The sequence below is a fragment of the Leuresthes tenuis genome, unplaced genomic scaffold, assembly GCF_036924035.1.
Source record: "Leuresthes tenuis unplaced genomic scaffold, fLeuTen1.0.hap1 SCAF_13, whole genome shotgun sequence".
In the NCBI taxonomy this organism is placed as follows: Eukaryota; Metazoa; Chordata; class Actinopteri; order Atheriniformes; family Atherinopsidae; genus Leuresthes; species Leuresthes tenuis.
The window spans coordinates 147,656-169,540 of record NW_027325367.1 but is presented as its reverse complement, the minus strand read 5'-3'; the positions used below and the strand labels follow the sequence as shown (position 1 = coordinate 169,540).

The window sequence follows — 21,885 nt, the reverse complement described above, 5'->3', positions numbered from 1 at the left end:
GCACTGGGACTTCCTGTCCCCCGGTTCAGGTCTCTGAGAACGTCATAGTTGATCTTGCTGGAGATCTTCTTCTTCTCCAACATCTTCTCAATTGCCTCGCCCGCCGTCAACGCCTCTATCTGCTCCCGCTTCCTGTATTTCTTCTTCTTCTGCAAACACAAACCACGTCAGAGGGGGTTTGAAGTCCCTGTAGTGGAGGCTGGGAGACCCCGTGCTTCCCTCACCTTCTCCTTATAGGTTCCTTCCTCCTTCTCCTTGTTTATCCTCTCCTCCTTTTCTATAAACACAAACAAGAACCAATCAGGAGTTACTGATCAGACTCACCCCTTAAAATCAATAAGCAGCATCTGAAACAGGTGAGCAGCCGCCTGAGAGGACTGGTCCCCACCTTTCTGCTCTTTCAGGTACTCTGCGTTCTGTGTCATCCACAGCTCCGTCTTCACCTGGACCTCCTTATCGTTCAGGATGTACTGCAGCACAGCACACAGAACGAGCCAATCAGAGAGCAAACTACACCCCAGAAACACCCGCAGAGCTTTCTCTCGCTCGAACACGAGCTCTGCCCCTTTCTACGCTGATCATGATCATCCTCACCTTGTCAATCTCCTGATCGTCAATACCTTCCAGATCCAGCTCTCCACTCTGTGGCGGGTCGTCTGGAAAACAGACGGCAGCTGATAGCTGACAGTGACGTAACAACGACCTCGAGATGATGTTACTGTGCATACGCTACCTTCTGGTTTCCCGTCCGTTTCCGACTTGTCAAAGGTCTGAAACGTCTCCTGGAGGCCAAGGCTGGCAGCGCTCGGCAACCTTCCAAGGATGGCAGGCAGAGGGGCAACCTGACGGAGTGACCCCGCCCCCTCCTTCTCTGGTCCGACCTCCTGGCTGCGGTCGCCATTTTCTGCCTTCTTGCCCTGCCCCTCCTCCTGGATCACCTGACACAAGAAGTCCTGAGTCAGGTGCTGAGTGGCAGCTTGGAGCTCAGCGTCATCGCCGTCTGTCTCGTCAGGGTCAGAGGTCGAAGAAGGACCCTCCTCATCCTCAGGGGCTGAAAACACAGAATATGAGACTGATTTACTCTCTACCACAACCTTGATTTTGTGCTGACATTGAAACTTAACAATTAACTGAAGTTGTTCTCTTTGGACCTGAGCGCTTTAGGGAGAAACTGTCCGGTTATATAGTTACTCTGGAAGGTATTTCTAGTCCTACAGTGAGGAACCTCTGAGTTATTTCTGACCAGGATCTGTCCTCTGACTCACATATAAACAGGTTTCTAGGACTGCCTTCTTTCACCTTCGTAATAAATCAGGACCATCCTGTCTCAGGGTGATGCAGAGAAACTGCTCCATGCATCTGTTCCTTCAGGACTGAACTACTGTAATTCCTTATTATTGTTCTGTCCCACAGATTCTCTGAAAAGCCTCCAGCTGATCCAAAACCCTGCAGCCAGAGTTCTGATGAGAACTAACAGCAGAGATCATGTTTCTCCAGTTTTAGCTTCTCTTCATTGGCTCCCTGTTAGATTCAGAATAGAATTTAAGATTCTTCTCCTCACATATAAAGCTCTTAAAGACCGAGCTCCATCACATCTTAAAGATCTCACAGTTGGATATTTCCCCAACAGAGCACTTTGCTCTCAGGCTGCAGGTTTCTTTGTGGTTCCCAGAGTTTCTAAAAGCAGAATGGGAGGCAGAGCCTTCAGTTATCAGGCCCCTAAAAGCAGAATGGGAGGCACAGCCTTCAGTTATCAGGCCCCTAAAAGCAGAATGGGAGGCAGAGCCTTCAGTTATCAGGCCCCTAAAAGCAGAATGGGAGGCAGAGCCTTCAGTTATCAGGCCCCTAAAAGCAGAATGGGAGGCAGAGCCTTCAGTTATCAGGCCCCTAAAAGCAGAATGGGAGGCAGAGCCTTCAGTTATCAGGCCCCTAAAAGCAGAATGGGAGGCAGAGCCTTCAGTTATCAGGCCCCTAAAAGCAGAATGGGAGGCAGAGCCTTCAGTTATCAGGCCCCTAAAAGCAGAATGGGAGGCAGAGCCTTCAGTTATCAGGCCCCTAAAAGCAGAATGGGAGGCAGAGCCTTCAGTTATCAGGCCCCTAAAAGCAGAATGGGAGGCAGAGCCTTCAGTTATCAGGCCCCTCTCTGTGGAACCAGCTGCCAGTTTGGCTTCAGAAATGGGTGAATATTTGTATTTCTGTGGGTTTGTTCAGAGTAAACTGAAGCAGGATTTGTACTGACCGATTTCTTTAGTGTAGGCGGCGTAGATTCCCCTCAGTTTGGGGCGACTCTTCTCCAGCTCTGTCTCTATCTCATCTTTGTAGCAGCTGATCTCTCCTGACAGGACCAGAACAAAATAGTTTAATCGGCTTTCTCAATAACTCATCCCCTTTATTTCCCTTGGAAGTGAACCTTCAGGTAGAATCAGTAACTGACCTTCCACCTCGTCCAGCTTCCTGGTCAACTCCTGCTCCAGCTGCAGAGGGAGGCAACAAAGACTTTCAGTTAAACATAACTCAGGGTCACTCCAAAGTTTGATCTAATGTTGGTTAAATAAACAGGAGACAACAGACAGTGAGGGTACATGTTAAATGTTAATCTGTAAGTTTTTTTTGTTTGCAAAGAAAAGTCTTTCACGGTGATCTCCTCTGGGACCATTCTTCTTTATCTGCGACCATCTCCAGGTCTTTGAAAGGTTTCCTGCTGTCGCCCTGGCCTTCAGTGCCCGCCTCAGGTCTGGCCTCTGGTTGGGCCATCGATGTCCTCTCATATGCTAAATAGACTGTACTTGTATAGCGCTTTTCTAGTCTAGCTGACCACTCAAAGCGCTTCTAACACTGCATGCCACATTCACCCATTCACACACGCTCATACAGCACGTCTTAAAGGGGAACTCCGGTGTTTTTAAACCTTATTTCTGCATGAAATACGTTCATCTACTCACCGAGAACAGTTTGGTGAAAGTCTGCGTCCTTCAGAAGATATTTAGATAACTGGAGATCCATATAACGGAGTGAACGGGGCTTAGAGGATGCAGCCTCTAAATAAGGCATCATCTGTCTTTATTTCACCAATACTTTAAGAAGAATGAATGAATGAACGTGTGCTATAGCTCTGTTAGCTCATAGCTGCTGTTAGCTCATAGCTCTGTTAGCTCATAGCTGCTGTTAGCTCATAGCTGCTGTTAGCTCATAGCTGCTGTTAGCTCATAGCTCTGTTAGCTCATAGCTGCTGTTATGTGGCTACTTGCAGCTATAGGAGAGCTAACGGAGGGATTTCTACACAGGCACTCTACTGGGACCACTTCATCCACACGCCCCCCTGCAGCACAGCTTATTCACTCCGGTAAGAACGTCCATCTTACTCAAAGTTGTCGTTCACGTTGTTAAAATCTGATAAATATCCTGCCATGTTGCACAAAACTATCAGCAGCAAACTCTGTGTGAAGTTAGCCGACTGTCACAGAGCACGGAGTGAATTTAATCTCATCCAGCCACAGAATTAACAACCAAAACCTCAGTTCTTTATTCAATGGTTACCTGCTTCAGCCAATTAGATACAGGGGAGATTTACCTGCTGCATCTTGGTTTTCTGCTGTCCAGCAGTGAAGGAAGGGGGGTCACACTCCTGCTCCAGATCCACTTTCATGAACTCATCGATGGTCAGCTGACTGGTGGGTGTATCCTCAAACTCTGTTAATCTGCAGGGAAGGAAGGAGGTGATCCACTGACTGTGATCCACTGACTGTGATCCACTGACTGTGATCTACTGACTGTGATCCACTGGCTATGATCTACTGACTGTGATCTCCTGACTGTGATCTCCTGACTAATCTACTGACTGTGATCCACTGGCTATGATCTACTGACTGTGATCCGCTGACTGTGATCCACTGACTAATCTACTGACTGTGATCTCCTGACTGTGATCCACTGACTAATCTACTGACTGTGATCTCCTGACTGTGATCCACTGACTAATCTACTGACTGTGATCTCCTGACTGTGATCCACTGACTAATCTACTGACTGTGATCTACTGACTGTGATCTCCTGACTAATCTGCTGACTGTGATCCACTGACTGTGATCTGCTGACTGTGATCTGCTGACTGTGATCTACTGACTGTGATCTCCTGACTGTGATCCACTGACTAATCTACTGACTGTGATCCACTGACTGTGATCTGCTGACTGTGATCTGCTGACTGTGATCTCCTGACTAATCTACTGACTGTGATCCACTGGCTATGATCTACTGACTGTGATCTGCTGACTGTGATCTACTGGCTATGATCTGCTGACTGTGATCTGCTGACTATGATCCACTGGCTATGATCTACTGACTGTGATCCACTGGCTATGATCTGCTGACTATGATCTCCTGACTAATCTATTGACTATGATCCACTGGCTATGATCTGCTGACTGTGATCTCCTGACTAATCTACTGACTGTGATCTACTGGCTATGATCTGCTGACTGTGATCTCCTGACTAATCTACTGACTGTGATCCACTGGCTATGATCTACTGACTGTGATCTGCTGACTGTGATCCACTGACTAATCTACTGACTGTGATCTCCTGACTGTGATCCACTGACTAATCTACTGACTGTGATCTCCTGACTGTGATCCACTGACTAATCTACTGACTGTGATCTACTGACTGTGATCTCCTGACTAATCTACTGACTGTGATCCACTGACTGTGATCTGCTGACTGTGATCTACTGACTGTGATCTCCTGACTATGATCCACTGACTAATCTACTGACTGTGATCTACTGACTGTGATCTACTGACTGTGATCTCCTGACTAATCTACTGACTGTGATCCACTGACTGTGATCTGCTGACTGTGATCTGCTGACTGTGATCTCCTGACTAAGCTACTGACTGTGATCCACTGGCTATGATCTACTGACTGTGATCCACTGGCTATGATCTGCTGACTATGATCTACTGACTGTGATCTCCTGACTATGATCCACTGACTAATCTACTGACTGTGATCTACTGACTGTGATCTACTGACTGTGATCTCCTGACTAATCTACTGACTGTGATCCACTGACTGTGATCTGCTGACTGTGATCTGCTGACTGTGATCTCCTGACTAAGCTACTGACTGTGATCCACTGGCTATGATCTGCTGACTGTGATCTACTGGCTATGATCTGCTGACTGTGATCTGCTGACTATGATCCACTGGCTATGATCTACTGACTGTGATCCACTGGCTATGATCTGCTGACTATGATCTCCTGACTAATCTATTGACTATGATCCACTGGCTATGATCTGCTGACTGTGATCTCCTGACTAATCTACTGACTATGATCCACTGGCTATGATCTGCTGACTGTGATCTCCTGACTAATCTACTGACTGTGATCTACTGGCTATGATCTGCTGACTGTGATCTCCTGACCAATCTACTGACTATGATCCACTGGCTATGATCTGCTGACTGTGATCCACTGGCTATGATCTGCTGACTGTGATCCACTGGCTATGATCCGCTGACTGTGATCCGCTGGCTATGATCTGCTGACTGTGATCTGCTGACTGTGATCCACTGGCTATGATCTGCTGACTGTGATCCACTGGCTATGATCTGCTGACTGTGATCTGCTGACTGTGATCCACTGGCTATGATCCGCTGGCTATGATCTGCTGACTGTGATCTGCTGACTGTGATCCACTGGCTATGCTCTGCTGACTATGATCCACTGGCTATGATCTACTGGCTATGATCTGCTGACTGTGATCCACTGGCTATGATCTACTGGCTATGATCTGCTGACTGTGATCTGCTGACTGTGATCTGCTGACTGTGATCCACTGACTGTGCTCTGCTGACTATGATCCACTGGCTATGATCTACTGGCTATGGTCTGCTGACTGTGATCTGCTGACTGTGATCCACTGACTGTGATCTACTGACTGTGATCCACTGGCTATGATCTACTGGCTATGATCTGCTTACTGTGATCTGCTGACTATGATCCACTGGCTATTATCTACTGGCTGTGATCTGCTGACTGTGATCTGCTGACTATGATCCACTGGCTATGATCTACTGGCTATGATCTGCTGACTGTGATCTGCTGACTGTGATCCACTGACTGTGATCTGCTGACTGTGATCCACTGACTGTGATCCACTGGCTATGATCTGCTGACTGTGATCTGCTGACTATGATCCACTGGCTATGATCTACTGGCTATGATCTGCTGATTGTGATCTGCTGACTGTGATCCGCTGACTGTGATCCACTGGCTATGATCTACTGGCTATGATCCGCTGACTGTGATCTGCTGACTATGATCCACTGGCTATTATCTACTGGCTATGATCCGCTGACTGTGATCTGCTGACTATGATCTTCTGACTGTGATCTGCTGACTGTGATCCACTGACTGTGATCTACTGGCTATGATCTACTGGCTTTTATCTACTGGCTGTGATCTGCTGACTGTGATCTGCTGACTATGATCCACTGGCTTTTATCTACTGGCTGTGATCTGCTGACTGTGATCTGCTGACTGTGATCCACTGACTGTGATCTGCTGACTGTGATCCACTGGCTATGATCTACTGACTGTGATCTGCTGACTATGATCTACTGGCTATGATCTACTGGCTATGATCTGCTGACTGTGATCTGCTGACTGTGATCCGCTGACTATGATCCACTGGCTATGATCTACTGGCTATGATCTTCTGACTGTGATCTGCTGACTGTGATCCACTGACTGTGATCTACTGGCTATGATCTACTGGCTATGATCTTCTGACTGTGATCTGCTGACTGTGATCCACTGACTGTGATCTACTGGCTATGATCTACTGGCTTTTATCTACTGGCTGTGATCTGCTGACTGTGATCTGCTGACTATGATCCACTGGCTTTTATCTACTGGCTGTGATCTGCTGACTGTGATCTGCTGACTGTGATCCACTGACTGTGATCTGCTGACTGTGATCCACTGGCTATGATCTGCTGACTGTGATCTGCTGACTATGATCTACTGGCTATGATCCACTGGCTATGATCTGCTGACTGTGATCTGCTGACTGTGATCCGCTGACTATGATCCACTGGCTATGATCTACTGGCTATGATCTGCTGACTGTGATCTGCTGACTATGATCCACTGACTGTGATCTGCTGACTGTGATCCACTGGCTATGATCTGCTGACTATGATCCACTGGCTATGATCCACTGGCTATGATCCACTGACTGTGATCTGCTGACTGTGATCCACTGGCTATGATCTACTGGCTATGATCTACTGGCTATGATCTACTGGCTATGATCTGCTGACTGTGATCTGCTGACTGTGATCTGCTGACTGTGATCCACTGGCTATGCTCTGCTGACTATGATCCAGTGGCTATGATCTACTGGCTATGATCCACTGGCTATGATCTGCTGACTGTGATCTGCTGACTGTGATCCACTGACTGTGATCTGCTGACTGTGATCCACTGGCTATGATCTGCTGACTATGATCCACTGGCTATGATCTACTGGCTATGATCCACTGACTGTGATCCACTGGGGTACTCTGCAGCCCTCACCTCTTCCTCAGGGTGGTCTGGCACACCTTCACCACGCTGATCACGTCCTTCACTGACCGCCGAAACTTGTGCATCCGAGCAGCGACCAGCAGAGCTGAGCAGGAGCAGATTTTACAGTTTACAGTCCTGTTGTGTTTGCTGTTGTTTCTGTTTGCCGTTACTAAGGTGACGGCCTTCATGCTGTACCTGCTCCACAGAGTCCGGAGGGTCGGCGTCCCGTATGCATCCAGTCCCTCTTCATCCTCTGGACGAGACGAAGCGCTGTCATGGTAACCTCATGAGTCTTCACACCGAACTCCAACATGTGAGCGAAACGAGGGATGTAGAGGCAGGGATCTGAAACATATAAATGTAATCACATTCAGGAGCCAATCAGAAGCAGGGTACCCCTGGGTAGGTCAGAGATACACAATGTGCACGCTCACTCCTACAGTCACCTGTTAACCTAACAGCATGTTTATCGACTGTGGGAGGAACGGGGGGAGATTATGATGATCACCAGGGTCCTGCTGCTGTAACACAGATTAATCTTGTCTCGTCTTATTGTTGCTGTTTTAAAGACGATGTTTAGTGAAGATTAAAGCATCTGAACTTCTTGTAATGAGACTGAATCTGATGGGTTCTTTAGGGGTTGCTTCTGTAGGTGGGGCTGATTCTCGATGATGTCATGAAAAGAAGAGCTGGTAAGCACCGGTAAGAAGATGACCTCCTGACTAATAAAATAAGGGGAGTTTCCTGCAGACTCTGTTCAGATGTTAACTAACATCTTCATAGGCTTCAGGCAGCTGTTCTCTGTGTGAAATGTGTTCAGAAACTATTCACGTTCATGACTCTGGTGTAGAGAGAATTACTCAAGATGAAATCATTTGGATTTTTAATCTTCTCCTCGTTGAATAATGTTCTGCTTGGTTTAATAAAAACAGAGTGTGCTGTTCTGAGAGAATCTGCTGATCTTTTTAGGTAAAATTGATGTCCACAAAGCAGAATTTGGTCATTTTAAACCTTCATTTATAACCTTTAAAAGGAGACTGAGCTGTTGAGTTTACCATAGTGTAGCGAACTCAAGTGTGGGATTTAATACAAACTTAAGACTTTGGAAATCTCCCACATTCCGGCGTGGAGATGTTCGTGTGTAAGGACCAGAGATCCTCTAATTGTGAGAATGCTGTAAAACGTTACTGCAACAAACGACTTTTGTTGTTTTCACATTTTTCTGCAGTGTTTTTCACATTTTGTTTAGCATTTTTCTTCTCTTTCCTGTAGTTTTCTGCCTTCATACAGCTCCATGTCCTTTCAAAAATACATTTCAAGTGTTTTGAACCTTCAGCTAATGACTTTCTGCTAAATTTTCACTATTTTCAGCTTGTTTAGCATAGTCAGCTATCATTCAGCTCATCAGCATTCTCACTACTGTTTCGCAGGAACAGCTTTTTCTAGTTTACAACATTTTTTACCCTATGAAAGCATTTTGGGGAAGCTTCTCAGCCCCTCTTTCAACAGACCTACGCCATAAACTTGGATGCATGCATTAACGACTTAGTGCTAACTAAGCTGAACAAACAAAGAACCATTTTTAATAGAATATTGGAGAAAACCAGACTAAAACAATTCCGACTCTTATATGGACAAAGTAAACCAACGTTGACTTTTGCCCTGACTCTGATCCAAACCAGAGACAGATGCCGCATCTTAAAATGACCTCACCCAGATTCACTTTCAGCTGAATCTTGAAACTACGTTAAATGTGCTTTATATCTTTGTACAAGTTCTTTCAGGTTCTCAGTGATATCACAAGCTGCATTTTAAGACCTTTTTCATGATCGTACTTGGAAGAATACTGAAGAAGTCATTATTTTGGAAAATGACTAATCGGGCTATGGAGCCACATTGCCCCCGAGTGGTCCGTAGTGTTGAATAGTTAAACCCAAAATGAACTGGACATTTGTTTGAAGTAATGCAACTGTTAACCGATGTTTCCTGCTGTTTCTTATTGTATTCCATGTTTAACACAGGAAAATAACATTGTTTGGTTCGTTATTCATATGTCATAACTTTACAGATATCGTCTGAATTTTGAAACTCATAATCAGTACCTATGTTATTTGATGGCTCTATCGTAAGTCTACCTTATATCTTTAACCTTCATATCTTAACGATTTGTGGTGTTTTCAGAATCCTCTAGACAAATGTTTATGAGATGGGGGAATGGAGAAATCAAGTTTCTTTGTTTCAGGCATACCATTGGCTGAAAATGTAGCGTAAGCCTACGTCATACCTCGCCTCCGCGAGTCAAATTGCGGAACCAGCGATGCAAAGTCAGGGTTTTGCAGAGATTTAAAAAAAATGGAGAGAGGAGTTTTAAAAATGATTGAATGAGAGTTTTTGAAGATGATTGAAACAGAAGACAGAAATAAATTAACCAGAAAGATGGCAGGAGAGGAAGATGAGAAGGAAAAGATCAGAACAAAGAAAGAAAGAGAAGAAGAATGTAGTAGGAAGTTTTGTGTTTTTCGTATGCCTGTCATCATCCTGTCCCCCGTTTATGTCGCACGTTTTTTTTAACCCCCGCTGCTGCACGCGTCATCACACATTTTGTTTCACCAAGGGAGCCAGTTCACCTCATCAGAGTTGGTCAGCAACCAAACCAACTTGGACAAATTTTGTCATGCTTTTCAGTGAATTCCTCCATACTACCCAGTTTCGTCTCCTGGGCCACCAGAAGCCCCCCTCCGGCGTATAAGAGCGACCAGTTCAGGCAACTTTAAAGTCCACGAAAGTCGTCCCACAACAAAGGCCGTGAGACGCGGAACCCACTTGAACCCGCTGGCGATTACCTGTGGTTCAGAGCTGACTTAACAGGACGAAAGTGTGTCAAATAAGATCTGCCCTGTTCTTACATTTCAGACGGTATGCGGTGGGTGTCGAGAATTCACTGTTAAAATGATTAATTAATTCAAGCTGTCAGCCTTTAACTTCAAATAGCAACAAACCCAATTATTTGAATAATTCTGGTATCCATCCATTCCTTCCCCTTAGTTCTTTTCAATTCACTGTGTTTCCTATATAATCATCCATATTCCAAGCATTTCTACTGTTGTTTAAAGGTTAACGTCTTTGGTCATTTCATTTTAAGAAATGGTGCATATATATATGGTATATAATATATACATTATATACCAACTTCATACAAAAACATACAAAAATCAGGTTTGGTGGAGGAGGGAAACATCGAAAACTTGAAGGGCAGTGGGTCATGAGGACCGGAACTGAAAAACACTACATTAACCTAAACGCACCGATCCCCATAGCAACCGCTGTGTTTCGGAAGTAGACGCGCATGCGCACTCACGTACTGCTGAGTGTACTCTCCGGTCGTTAGCTCATAGTCTCTCTTCCGAGCTGTTATGTATCGTTAAAATTGAACAAAATAACACGAAAAACAACTGCTAACTCTCCTACTGACTTTAATTAGGACATTCTGCAGCGAACGTAAAGACATTAAAGGTGTGGTACACGTTTCAAAGGCTAGGCGCAGAGGAGACCAATGGGAGGGGGGGGGGAAGCAGGGCAAGAGCCTCGAGGAAGAGATGGAGAAGCCCGTTCAAGGCTCCGTCCAGCATGGACTAAACTTAAAACACAGTTCAGACAGTTCAGAAACAATTCGGAATGAGTTAAAATGATTTTTTAAACAGAAAAAGTAGTTTTCAAGACTGCATATTGTTAGTGAAACCGTGACTGGTTGTGAGTGAGGGCTTTATAGCAGGCAGCCGCTCTCCCATCTTCCTGGTACTGCGTACTGCCATCTTTTTGTGGTTCACAGTACCGGACCGTACTGGCTTACTTTCACCCCTGGTTGTATGTGATACAGGTGGTCGCTACTCGCCCTGTCGCCCCCTCTGACACCTGAAGTGTGTTTGTTGTTCCGGGGCTCGCGCGCTCTGCCGCCATCTGGCGGAGGTGAAGAGAAGCACCAGGAGCTCCTAAAATGGCGTCCAGAGAGAAGCTGCCGCAGCCGGACTGATTTCAGTGACAACGGGACGGACAGCCGGCGGCAGTAAGACAGGTAACACACACAAGAACCGGGCCGATTCTGGGCGGTAAATAACCCGCGGCACAGAGGTTCAAAGGTATGACAACATGGCTGTTTAATGGTTACGGGGCGGTGGTTATTGATCAGTGAATGATGAGGCTGTGGCTCTCCTGATGGAGCATGTGGGTTTTGCAGTCAGAACCGGAGCCGCTGTGGGTTCTGGTCTGCTGAACTGGTTCAGTTTAGAGATCCAGGTGAAGTTTGATATTGATATGAGAGCAGCCGCAGGGCCGGATGGAGCCCCGAGGGTCCGCGGACCCCCTGGTGGGGATAGATGAAGAAAGAAGGTGGAGAAAGATGCACTCTGTTTGAGATGAAGCTTTATTTACCTGATGAGACACAGAAGTTGCTGTTTACTTCAGTCCTTATTTATCTGTTTGTTTGTTGACTGCTGCTTTTTGATGCCAGAGCGCCAGCTAAGTCCTCAATTCTTATCCTGCTCGACTTATCGGCTGCATTTGACACAGTCAACCACAGCATCCTTTAGTCCATACTCTCTAGCATGGGCATCACAGGGAGAGCACACTCCTGGTTTGAATCATACCTCACTGGTCGATCCTTCAAAGCATCCTGGCTTGGTCACACTTCTGCAGCGCACCACCTCGCCACAGGGGTCCCCCAAGGTTCAGAACTGGGACCTCTTCTCTTTGCCATATACACCAACTCACTGGGACAGATCATCCGATCACATGGCTTCTCACACCAATGTTATGCTGATGATACCCAGCTCTATCTGTCATTCCCACCTGACGACCACACGGTCTCAGCTGAATCTCAGACTCTCTCTGACATATCAACATGGATGAAAGCCCATCACCTCCAACTTAACCTCCCAAAAACTACCCATCTACTTGAAGGCTCTTGCAAAGGCTTCTGTCCCAACTGGGTCCCTCCGTTGGTCCCAGGATTGTCGTCTAGCAGCTCCTACACCACGCCTAAGACAATCCAAACTCTGTTCATGTGTCGTCCCACGATGGTGGAATGACCTACCGAGCGCTACCAGAACAGGGGCGTCCCTGTCTATCTTCAAGAAGCTCCTGAAAACCCAGCTCTTCAGAGAGCATCTCCTATCCCAGCACTTACCTTGTACTTCCCTCCCCCCTCTATCTCTGCACTTTATCTTTCTGCACTTCCTTCTATGCCTGCACCCTATCTCTACTCTGTCCCCTCTGACAGAGTCGGACTCCTGGGTTCCTTCTATGGAGCTTATTGTTAGCTTTTTGTTAGCTTATTGTTAGCTTATTGTTAGCTTTTATAAAGCTGTTATATCTTCATTTGTAAGTCTCTTTGGATAAAAGCGTCTGATAAATACAGAAACAGAACATGATGATCTGTATTATAATCCTCTGACTGTGCAACAGGAAGTGGTCATGCTGTGAGGCGGTGGCTTCACCCATTCTGTGAGAAGGAGGAGGATGGCAGCGGAGCTTTTCTCCACCAGCCTTCCTCAGGATGAGAAGGAGGAGCTGCTGGAGGCGAAGAATGGTTTCCTCCAACTGAGTGAGGTGGAGCTGCTCGCTGAGCGGGCCGAAGATCACCACGCTGTCCAGACTAACAACAACAATGGCGAGGAGGTAGACCGCTGGCAGGCAGCACACTCCACCCTGAGAGAGAGGTAAACAACAACAACACATCTGTCCCCCACAGAGAGGTAAACAACAACACATCTGTGCCCCCACAGAGAGGTAAACAACAACACATCTGTGCCCCCACAGAGAGGTAAACAACAACACATCTGTGCCCCCACAGAGAGGTAAACAACAACACATCTGTCCCCCCACAGAGGTAAACAACAACACATCTGTGCCCCCACAGAGAGGTAAACAACAACACATCTGTGCCCCCACAGAGAGGTAAACAACAACACATCTGTGCCCCCACAGAGAGGTAAACAACAACACATCTGTGCCCCCACAGAGAGGTAAACAACAACACATCTGTGCCCCCACAGAGAGGTAAACAACAACACATCTGTCCCCCCACAGAGGTAAACAACAACACATCTGTGCCCCCACAGAGAGGTAAACAACAACAACACATCTGTTCCCCCACAGAGAGGTAAACAACAACACATCTGTGCCCCCACAGAGAGGTAAACAACAACACATCTGTGCCCCCACAGAGAGGTAAACAACAACACATCTGTGCCCCCACAGAGAGGTAAACAACAACAACACATCTGTCCCCCCACAGAGAGGTAAACAACAACACATCTGTGCCCCCACAGAGAGGTAAACAACAACACATCTGTCCCCCCACAGAGAGGTAAACAACAACACATCTGTGCCCCCACAGAGAGGTAAACAACAACACATCTGTCCCCCACAGAGAGGTAAACAACAACAACACATCTGTGCCCCCACAGAGAGGTAAACAACAACACATCTGTGCCCCCACAGAGAGGTAAACAACAACACATCTGTTCCCCCACAGAGAGGTAAACAACAACACATCTGTGCCCCCACAGAGAGGTAAACAACAACAACACATCTGTCCCCCCACAGAGGTAAACAACAACACATCTGTCCCCCCACAGAGAGGTAAACAACAACACATCTGTGCCCCCACAGAGGTAAACAACAACACATCTGTGCCCCCACAGAGAGGTAAACAACAACAACACATCTGTCCCCCCACAGAGAGGTAAACAACAACACATCTGTCCCCCACAGAGAGGTAAACAACAACAACACATCTGTGCCCCCACAGAGAGGTAAACAACAACACATCTGTGCCCCCACAGAGAGGTAAACAACAACACATCTGTTCCCCCACAGAGAGGTAAACAACAACACATCTGTGCCCCCACAGAGAGGTAAACAACAACACATCTGTGCCCCCACAGAGAGGTAAACAACAACACATCTGTTCCCCCACAGAGAGGTAAACAACAACACATCTGTGCCCCCACAGAGAGGTAAACAACAACACATCTGTGCCCCCACAGAGAGGTAAACAACAACACATCTGTCCCCCACAGAGAGGTAAACAACAACACATCTGTCCCCCACAGAGAGGTAAACAACAACACATCTGTGCCCCCACAGAGAGGTAAACAACAACACATCTGTGCCCCCACAGAGAGGTAAACAACAACAACACATCTGTCCCCCCACAGAGGTAAACAACAACACATCTGTCCCCCCACAGAGAGGTAAACAACAACACATCTGTGCCCCCACAGAGGTAAACAACAACACATCTGTGCCCCCACAGAGAGGTAAACAACAACAACACATCTGTCCCCCCACAGAGAGGTAAACAACAACACATCTGTCCCCCACAGAGAGGTAAACAACAACAACACATCTGTGCCCCCACAGAGAGGTAAACAACAACAACACATCTGTCCCCCACAGAGAGGTAAACAACAACACATCTGTTCCCCCACAGAGAGGTAAACAACAACACATCTGTGCCCCCACAGAGAGGTAAACAACAACACATCTGTTCCCCCACAGAGAGGTAAACAACAACACATCTGTGCCCCCACAGAGAGGTAAACAACAACACATCTGTCCCCCCACAGAGAGGTAAACAACAACACATCTGTCCCCCCACAGAGAGGTAAACAACAACACATCTGTCCCCCCACAGAGAGGTAAACAACAACACATCTGTGCCCCCACAGAGAGGTAAACAACAACACATCTGTGCCCCCACAGAGAGGTAAACAACAACACATCTGTGCCCCCACAGAGAGGTAAACAACAACAACACATCTGTCCCCCCACAGAGAGGTAAACAACAACACATCTGTGCCCCCACAGAGAGGTAAACAACAACACATCTGTGCCCCCACAGAGAGGTAAACAACAACACATCTGTGAGTCTTACATCTTTGTTTCTCTGCAGGAACGCTCTGATGTTCAACAATGAGCAGATGGCTGATGTGCATTTCATCGTAGGTCCTCCAGGGGAAACTCACACGGTCCCGGCTCATAAGGTACAGATTCCAGTCCAAACTGGTTCTGGAGTCGGACGGACTTAGCAGGTCCTGACTTTTGACCAAATCAACTCATTATGGCTGTAATGTCCCTTCTTCTCATGGTGTCCTTCCTGTCCGTGTTCACCTTTTGGTTCTGACTGGTTTCCTCTGTTACAGTACGTCCTGGCGGTCGGCAGCTCAGTGTTCGGAGCCATGTTTTATGGAGACTTGGCAGAGGGGCAATCTGTGATCCATATTCCTGACGTGGAGCCGGTCGCTTTCCTCATCCTGTTAAAGTGAGTTCAAACATCAGACCAGGTCCAGAACCATATTAATCTCGGTATCAGGTCCATGACACATTTATCTAAGACCTTAAGGGGGATCTTGGGGCACTACAGGGAAGAACTGTGTGACCCCCAAGGGGCTTCAGGTCTGAGGGCACTTTTCTATTATGGTACCATGTGGGTCGGCTCGGCCCAGCTCAGTTCTATTTGTACTCTATTGTAGGTAGAACCATGGAACTGATACTGTATGGTGGTTTACTGCAGACCTCTGAGGATCACCACCTGTAAGCGATGTCTCTAAAGCAGCACAGCCTTCCTCATTCTAAGGCCCACAGACACCATGATAAACAGCTAATCTGCCACAGATACTATCTGTAGTGGATAACAAAGCTGAGCCGAACCCATCAGGGCTGTAAAGTCTGACTGGTCGACTTATTGGTCCATACGTTCTGGGTCGACCAAAATTCTGATTGGTCAGTTTTTTTGCCGCATTAATTTCATCCATCCATCCGTCATCTGCCGCTTCTCCGGGGGTCGGGGGGGCAGCAGCTTTAACAGAGAAACCCAGGCCTCCCTGTCCCCGGCCACTTCCTCCAGCTCTTCCGGGGGGACCCCGAGGCGTTCCCAGGCCATAGTCCCTCCAACGTGTCCTGGGTCTTCCCCGGGTCTCCTCATACAGGGGTCTATGGTTAATTTCATCAGAAGGAAAGTACCAAGTGCTAATGGGGGTGTTTTCAGAGCCCCCCTGTTGCACTTCAGAGAACACCCCTCTTGTTTTCACTATTTTGGATTAGCCCAACCCACTCGAGGCAGGTAGACTGAAGCACGTCCACGTTATTCACCGTCCGGTAGTTTGCTGAATATTTATTTTTATTTTGAGCGTTTCGTTTACAGTGAGTCCTCCTCTGCCATCCATGTCAAAGACATCTGCAGGGTGGCAGAATTTTACCAAAATAGATGGCGGGTGTTTTGTATTTTTTTTTGGCAGGTTAAAGAGACCCCTCACCTCCAGATATGAAGAGAAAACTCAAATATAATGGGAATGAACCCTTTAAGAGCCACCACCCTGAATTAAACAGGCTGAAAGCCCTAAATAACACATCAAATCTTGTTTCTACTCACTACCACTAGATGATCATAAGAGTTTGAGTAACTGAAGTAACCGGACCAGACCAGGTGGTGATGATGGGGAAAAGGTGGAGGTAGATGGGGCACCGTGGATGGAAACCAGTGTGTCAGCAGTAATGAGGTTTTTCTGAATACTGATGAAGTGTGCCAGGGGGAGATTGTCACTCCCAGATGTTTTGGGTCTACCGTGTTCTGATCCGCTGTGTGTTGTGTCTCAGGTACATGTACAGTGATGAAATCGAACTGGACGCTGACACTGTGCTCGCCACGCTCTACGCTGCTAAGAAGTACATCGTCCCTGCCCTGGCCAAGGCCTGCGTCGGCTTCCTGGAGACGAGCCTGGAGGCAAAGAACGCCTGCGTGCTGCTGTCTCAGAGCCGGCTGTTCGAGGAACCGGACCTGACGCAGCGCTGCTGGGAGGTGATCGACGCTCAGACGGAGCTGGCGCTGCGGTCCGACGGTTTCTGTGAGATTGACCCACCCACGCTGGAGATCATCCTGCAGAGAGAGACTCTGAACAGCAGCGAGGTTGTGGTGTTTCAGGCGGTGCTGAACTGGGCGGCGGCAGAGTGTCGGCGGCAGGGCCTAACGGTGACACCACAGAACCAGCGGGCTGTTCTGGGTAAGGCTCTGTACCTGGTCCGGATTCCCTCCATGTTGCTGCAGGAGTTTGCAGACGGGGCAGCGCAGTCAGGTATCCTGACACTGAAAGAGACGCACAACATCTTCCTCTGGTTCACTGCCACCAACAAACCCAGACCCCAGTTCCCTGTGGCAAAGCGGGCCGGCCTGGCACCACAGAGGTGTCACCGCTTCCAGTCCTCCGCCTACCGGAGCAACCAGTGGCGGTATCGGGGGCGCTGTGACAGCATCCAGTTCGCAGTGGACCACAGGATCTTTGTGGCGGGGCTCGGTCTGTATGGGTCCAGTGGCAGGAAGGCCGAGTACAGCGTGAAGATAGAACTGAAGAGGCAGGGAGCCGTGCTGTCCCAGAACCTCACCAAGTTCCTGTCAGACGGGTCGAGCAACACTTTCACTGTATGGTTTGAACACCCTGTCCAGGTGGAACCGGACACCTTCCACACAGCCAGCGCCGTCCTGGACGGAAACGACCTGAGCTACTTCGGTCAGGAGGGGATGACCGAGGTCCAGAGCGGGAAAGTGACCTTCCAGTTCCAGTGCTCATCAGACAGTACCAATGGTACCGGCGTGCAGGGGGGTCAGATCCCAGAACTGGTGTTCTACTGCTGAAAGAGGAACGAATGGATCCATAAGCAGAGGCTGAGCTACGGTTCTGATAGCCACATCCCCCGATACAACTTTTCTACCAAAGTGGTTCCAGGCTGGTTATGGCACTGGTTCTACAGCCTGTTCTAAACATCTATAACATCTGTCCTGGCTCATGTTTGAGCCTCCTTTCTGAGGAGAGAGTCCGGTTTAAACTAGACTGGTGTTCAGGTGTCAGGAGTCCGGTTTAAACTAGACTGGTGTTCAGGTGTCAGGAGTCCGGTTTAAACTAGACTGGTGTTCAGGTGTCAGGAGTCCGGTTTAAACTAAACTGGTGTTCAGGTGTCAGGAGTCCGGTTTAAACTAAACTGGTGTTCAGGTGTCAGGAGTCCGGTTTAAACTAGACTGGTGTTCAGGTGTCAGGAGTCCGGTTTAAACTAGACTGGTGTTCAGGTGTCAGGAGTCCGGTTTAAACTAGACTGGTGTTCAGGTGTCAGGAGTCCGGTTTAAACTAGACTGAGTGAAATGAGCTGGAAGTCTGTGAGCAGCAGCCATGATCAGAGCTGCCTGAGTCCTCCAAATACCAAGGAAAGGAGCTCCGACGCTTCCTTAAGGATCTCCTTTAGGAAACACCGGACCGTCCTTCCTGAGAGAAAGGAGCTCCGACGCTTCCTTAAGGATCTCCTTTAGGAAACACCGGACCGTCCTTCAGGAGAGAAAGGAGCTCCGACGCTTCCTTAAGGATCTCCTTTAGGAAACACCGGACCGTCCTTCAGGAGAGAAAGGAGCTCCGACGCTTCCTTAAGGATCTCCTTTAGGAAACACCGGACCGTCCTTCCTGAGAGAAAGGAGCTCCGACGCTTCCTTAAGGATCTCCTTTAGGAAACACCGGACCGTCCTTCAGGAGAGAAAGGAGCTCCGATGCTTCCTTAAGGATCTCCTTTAGGAAACACCGGACCGTCCTTCAGGAGAGAAAGGAGCTCCGACGCTTCCTTAAGGATCTCCTTTAGGAAACACCGGACCGTCCTTCAGGAGAGAAAGGAGCTCCGACGCTTCCTTAAGGATCTCCTTTAGGAAACACCGGACCGTCCTTCCTGAGAGAAAGGAGCTCCGACGCTTCCTTAAGGATCTCCTTTAGGAAACACCGGACCGTCCTTCATGAGAGAAAGGAGCTCATTCTGTCCCACAATTCCTTGCAGCTGCAGCTTTTATAGCGACGCTACGTTATTTTCATCCGGTCATACGAAGTGTGATTCATGTCTCCAGATTCTACTTGTTCTGCTGTAGCAGCTGAGTCAGAGCTTTGGTTGTTGGAACATCTGCAAGTAAAAAATGGGCTCCAAATTAGGCTCTGAGCCTGAACCTGAGCCTGAACCTGAACCTGAACCTGAACCTGAACCTGAACCTGGACCTGAACCTGAACCTGGACCTGGACCTGGACCTGAACCTGAACCTGGACCTGAACCTGGACCTGGACCTGAACCTGGACCTGGACCTGAACCTGGACCTGGACCTGAACCTTGACCTGAACCTGAACCTGGACCTGGACCTGAACCTGGACCTGAACCTGGACCTGAACCTGAACCTGGACCTGGACCTGAACCTGGACCTGAACCTGGACCTGGACCTGGACCTGAACCTGGACCTGGACCTGAACCTTGACCTGAACCTGAACCTGGACCTGGACCTGAACCTGGACCTGAACCTGGACCTGAACCTGAACCTGGACCTGGACCTGAACCTGGACCTGGACCTGAACCTGGACCTGGACCTGAACCTGGACCTGGACCTGAACCTTGACCTGAACCTGAACCTGGACCTGGACCTGAACCTGGACCTGAACCTGGACCTGAACCTGGACCTGGACCTGAACCTGGACCTGGACCTGAACCTGGACCTGGACCTGAACCTTGACCTGAACCTGAACCTGGACCTGGACCTGAACCTGGACCTGAACCTGGACCTGAACCTGAACCTGGACCTGGACCTGAACCTGGACCTGAACCTGGACCTGGACCTGAACCTGGACCTGGACCTGAACCTTGACCTGAACCTGAACCTGGACCTGGACCTGAACCTGGACCTGAACCTGGACCTGGACCTGAACCTGGACCTGAACCTGAACCTGAACCTGAACCTGGACCTGGACCTGGACCTGGACCTGAACCTGAACCTGGACCTGAGCCTGAACCTGAACCTGAACCAGAACTGCTTTAATGAAAAAAAAAAACCCAGAATGACCTGGAAGCTGATTCACTGAGTGGTTTGTTGAAATAAATTGTGAAGATTAAAGTTGGTGTGACTGAAACTGAAGGGTGGTTTGTTTTATTATCTGCTACTGAAACCCTCTGACAGTACATTGTGGGTCGTGTAGTTGTGTTAATGGTTAACCACCTAACCCATAGGTGACATCATCAGGTTGGTTAAAGACAAAATCACCTGACAGAAACATCAATCCCTGTCCTCTCAGAGTCACATGAGGATACACACCTGCTGTGACTTTATTTGAATGTAATTAAAGTTAATTTAATGTGATTTTAAGTGGGTGGAGTCTCACCAATGGCGGGAGCATTGATGCACAGCTCTCGAGCCAAAAGCAGGAAGGTCTTTCCCAGGATGTAAACGTTGACCTAAACAGAAAACAGAACTGAACTGAGTCCTGTGAAAGCTCACAGAGTCTGCTGAGAGCTGTGAGCTGGTCATAGGTCGGTTGTACCTGCAGCAGGTCGCTCAGGTCCAGCAACATGTCTGAGAGGCAGTTCAGGTAACCTGTGAAAGCAGCTGTGGAGGGGAGAGGTGACCAAGTTCAGACTGACAAACACATCGTGGTCAGGAGGGTTTTAAGGTGGGTGAGATGAGATCATGGAGCTCTCCTGGAAGGTTCTTTATTCAGCTACAATAAATCACAAACAGAATACAAAACTGTTTTATTTAACAGCTGAATATCCTGTTTTATAGCGGACCTAAGAATAAAATGGTTGTAATTAATAAGAAAGTGAGAGTCTGTCCTGTCCCCTCTGTTGTTTATTCTCTACACAGATATGTGTGGGAGCTAATTTGCATATTTAAAGTATTTATTTAAAAAATGCCAAATAAAAGGCAATTCCATCATTTTTTCCTCCAGTTGATCTGAAAACATGTCATGAATTCTGATTTAAGTGTTTTTGAGGTGAATTCAGCTGTAAAATAAAACTTTTAGAGGCATATGTGTGATTTCTTTTTTTCCTCCCATAAAATAAAACATCTTCCAGGAGTGGGGGCTCCAGCTTATGACATGAGGTCAGGATACGAGGCGTCCCTTCAGTACGGCACACCAGGTAGAGGCACGCCGCGATGACATGCTCCGTCTTGCGCCCCCGGGTCAGGTGTTTGCTGACAACCAGCTTGAAGAAGTTGAAGGCCGTGTCCAGACAGTGCTGGTTGAGCTGCAGCTGGCTGCCCAGTTGCAGGATCTGACGCTTACCTGAAGACAAACACCTCATCATACCTGATGCTGACCAATGAGACGCCAGCATCCATCCTCAGTACTCACCGCTCTGCAGGGTCTGAGCCCTGGACTCCTTCCCAACACTGGTGTGGAAACCAGAACCAAGGAGAGGAGCTTTAACTGGACCTGAGGACAGACAGACAGATGGAAAC

At 48.0% G+C, this 21,885-nt stretch overlaps 2 protein-coding genes across 3 annotated transcripts in view; one reads left to right on the top strand and one right to left on the bottom strand.

Moving 5' to 3' along the window:
- The window catches only part of brf1b (BRF1 general transcription factor IIIB subunit b), a 37,245-nt gene that overhangs the window by 3,254 nt on the left and 12,106 nt on the right, over nt 1-21,885 (bottom strand). Inside the window, exons 3-16 of the mRNA XM_072362065.1 lie at nt 21,779-21,859; nt 21,536-21,709; nt 20,963-20,994; nt 20,804-20,876; nt 7,776-7,925; nt 7,590-7,683; nt 3,572-3,698; nt 2,435-2,474; nt 2,240-2,335; nt 734-1,051; nt 595-656; nt 389-470; nt 225-277; nt 1-149 (exon numbers count right to left, since the gene is read on the bottom strand). The exon at nt 1-149 is cut by the window's left edge and continues 120 nt beyond it. Of these exons, the coding sequence (XP_072218166.1) occupies nt 1-149; nt 225-277; nt 389-470; nt 595-656; nt 734-1,051; nt 2,240-2,335; nt 2,435-2,474; nt 3,572-3,698; nt 7,590-7,683; nt 7,776-7,925; nt 20,804-20,876; nt 20,963-20,994; nt 21,536-21,709; nt 21,779-21,859 (1,531 nt within the window). The remainder of the gene's footprint in view (nt 150-224; nt 278-388; nt 471-594; nt 657-733; nt 1,052-2,239; nt 2,336-2,434; nt 2,475-3,571; nt 3,699-7,589; nt 7,684-7,775; nt 7,926-20,803; nt 20,877-20,962; nt 20,995-21,535; nt 21,710-21,778; nt 21,860-21,885) is intronic.
- On the top strand, nt 10,957-18,751 carry LOC140266937 (BTB/POZ domain-containing protein 6-B-like). Of its 2 annotated transcripts, XM_072362083.1 has the most exons (5): nt 10,957-11,652; nt 13,041-13,294; nt 15,535-15,625; nt 15,785-15,903; nt 17,238-18,751. In XM_072362083.1, exons 2-5 carry the CDS (start codon nt 13,095-13,097, stop codon nt 18,268-18,270), a joined length of 1,443 nt encoding a protein of 480 aa, XP_072218184.1. In that variant the 5' UTR covers nt 10,957-11,652; nt 13,041-13,094; the 3' UTR covers nt 18,271-18,751. The 2 variants fall into 2 exon arrangements, with proteins under 2 accessions (XP_072218184.1, XP_072218185.1); XM_072362084.1 differs by lacking the exon at nt 10,957-11,652 and having other exon boundaries at nt 12,947-13,294.

Excerpts from the sequence above, each read along its gene's own strand:
- LOC140266937 (XM_072362083.1), top strand. The coding sequence starts at position 13,095 with ATGGCAGCGGAGCTTTTCTCCACCAGCCTTCCTCAGGATGAGAAGGAG. Across the intron at positions 13,295-15,534 it reads CACTCCACCCTGAGAGAGAG|GAACGCTCTGATGTTCAACA; the intron begins GTAAACAACAAC and ends GTTTCTCTGCAG. Across the intron at positions 15,626-15,784 it reads ACACGGTCCCGGCTCATAAG|TACGTCCTGGCGGTCGGCAG; the intron begins GTACAGATTCCA and ends CCTCTGTTACAG.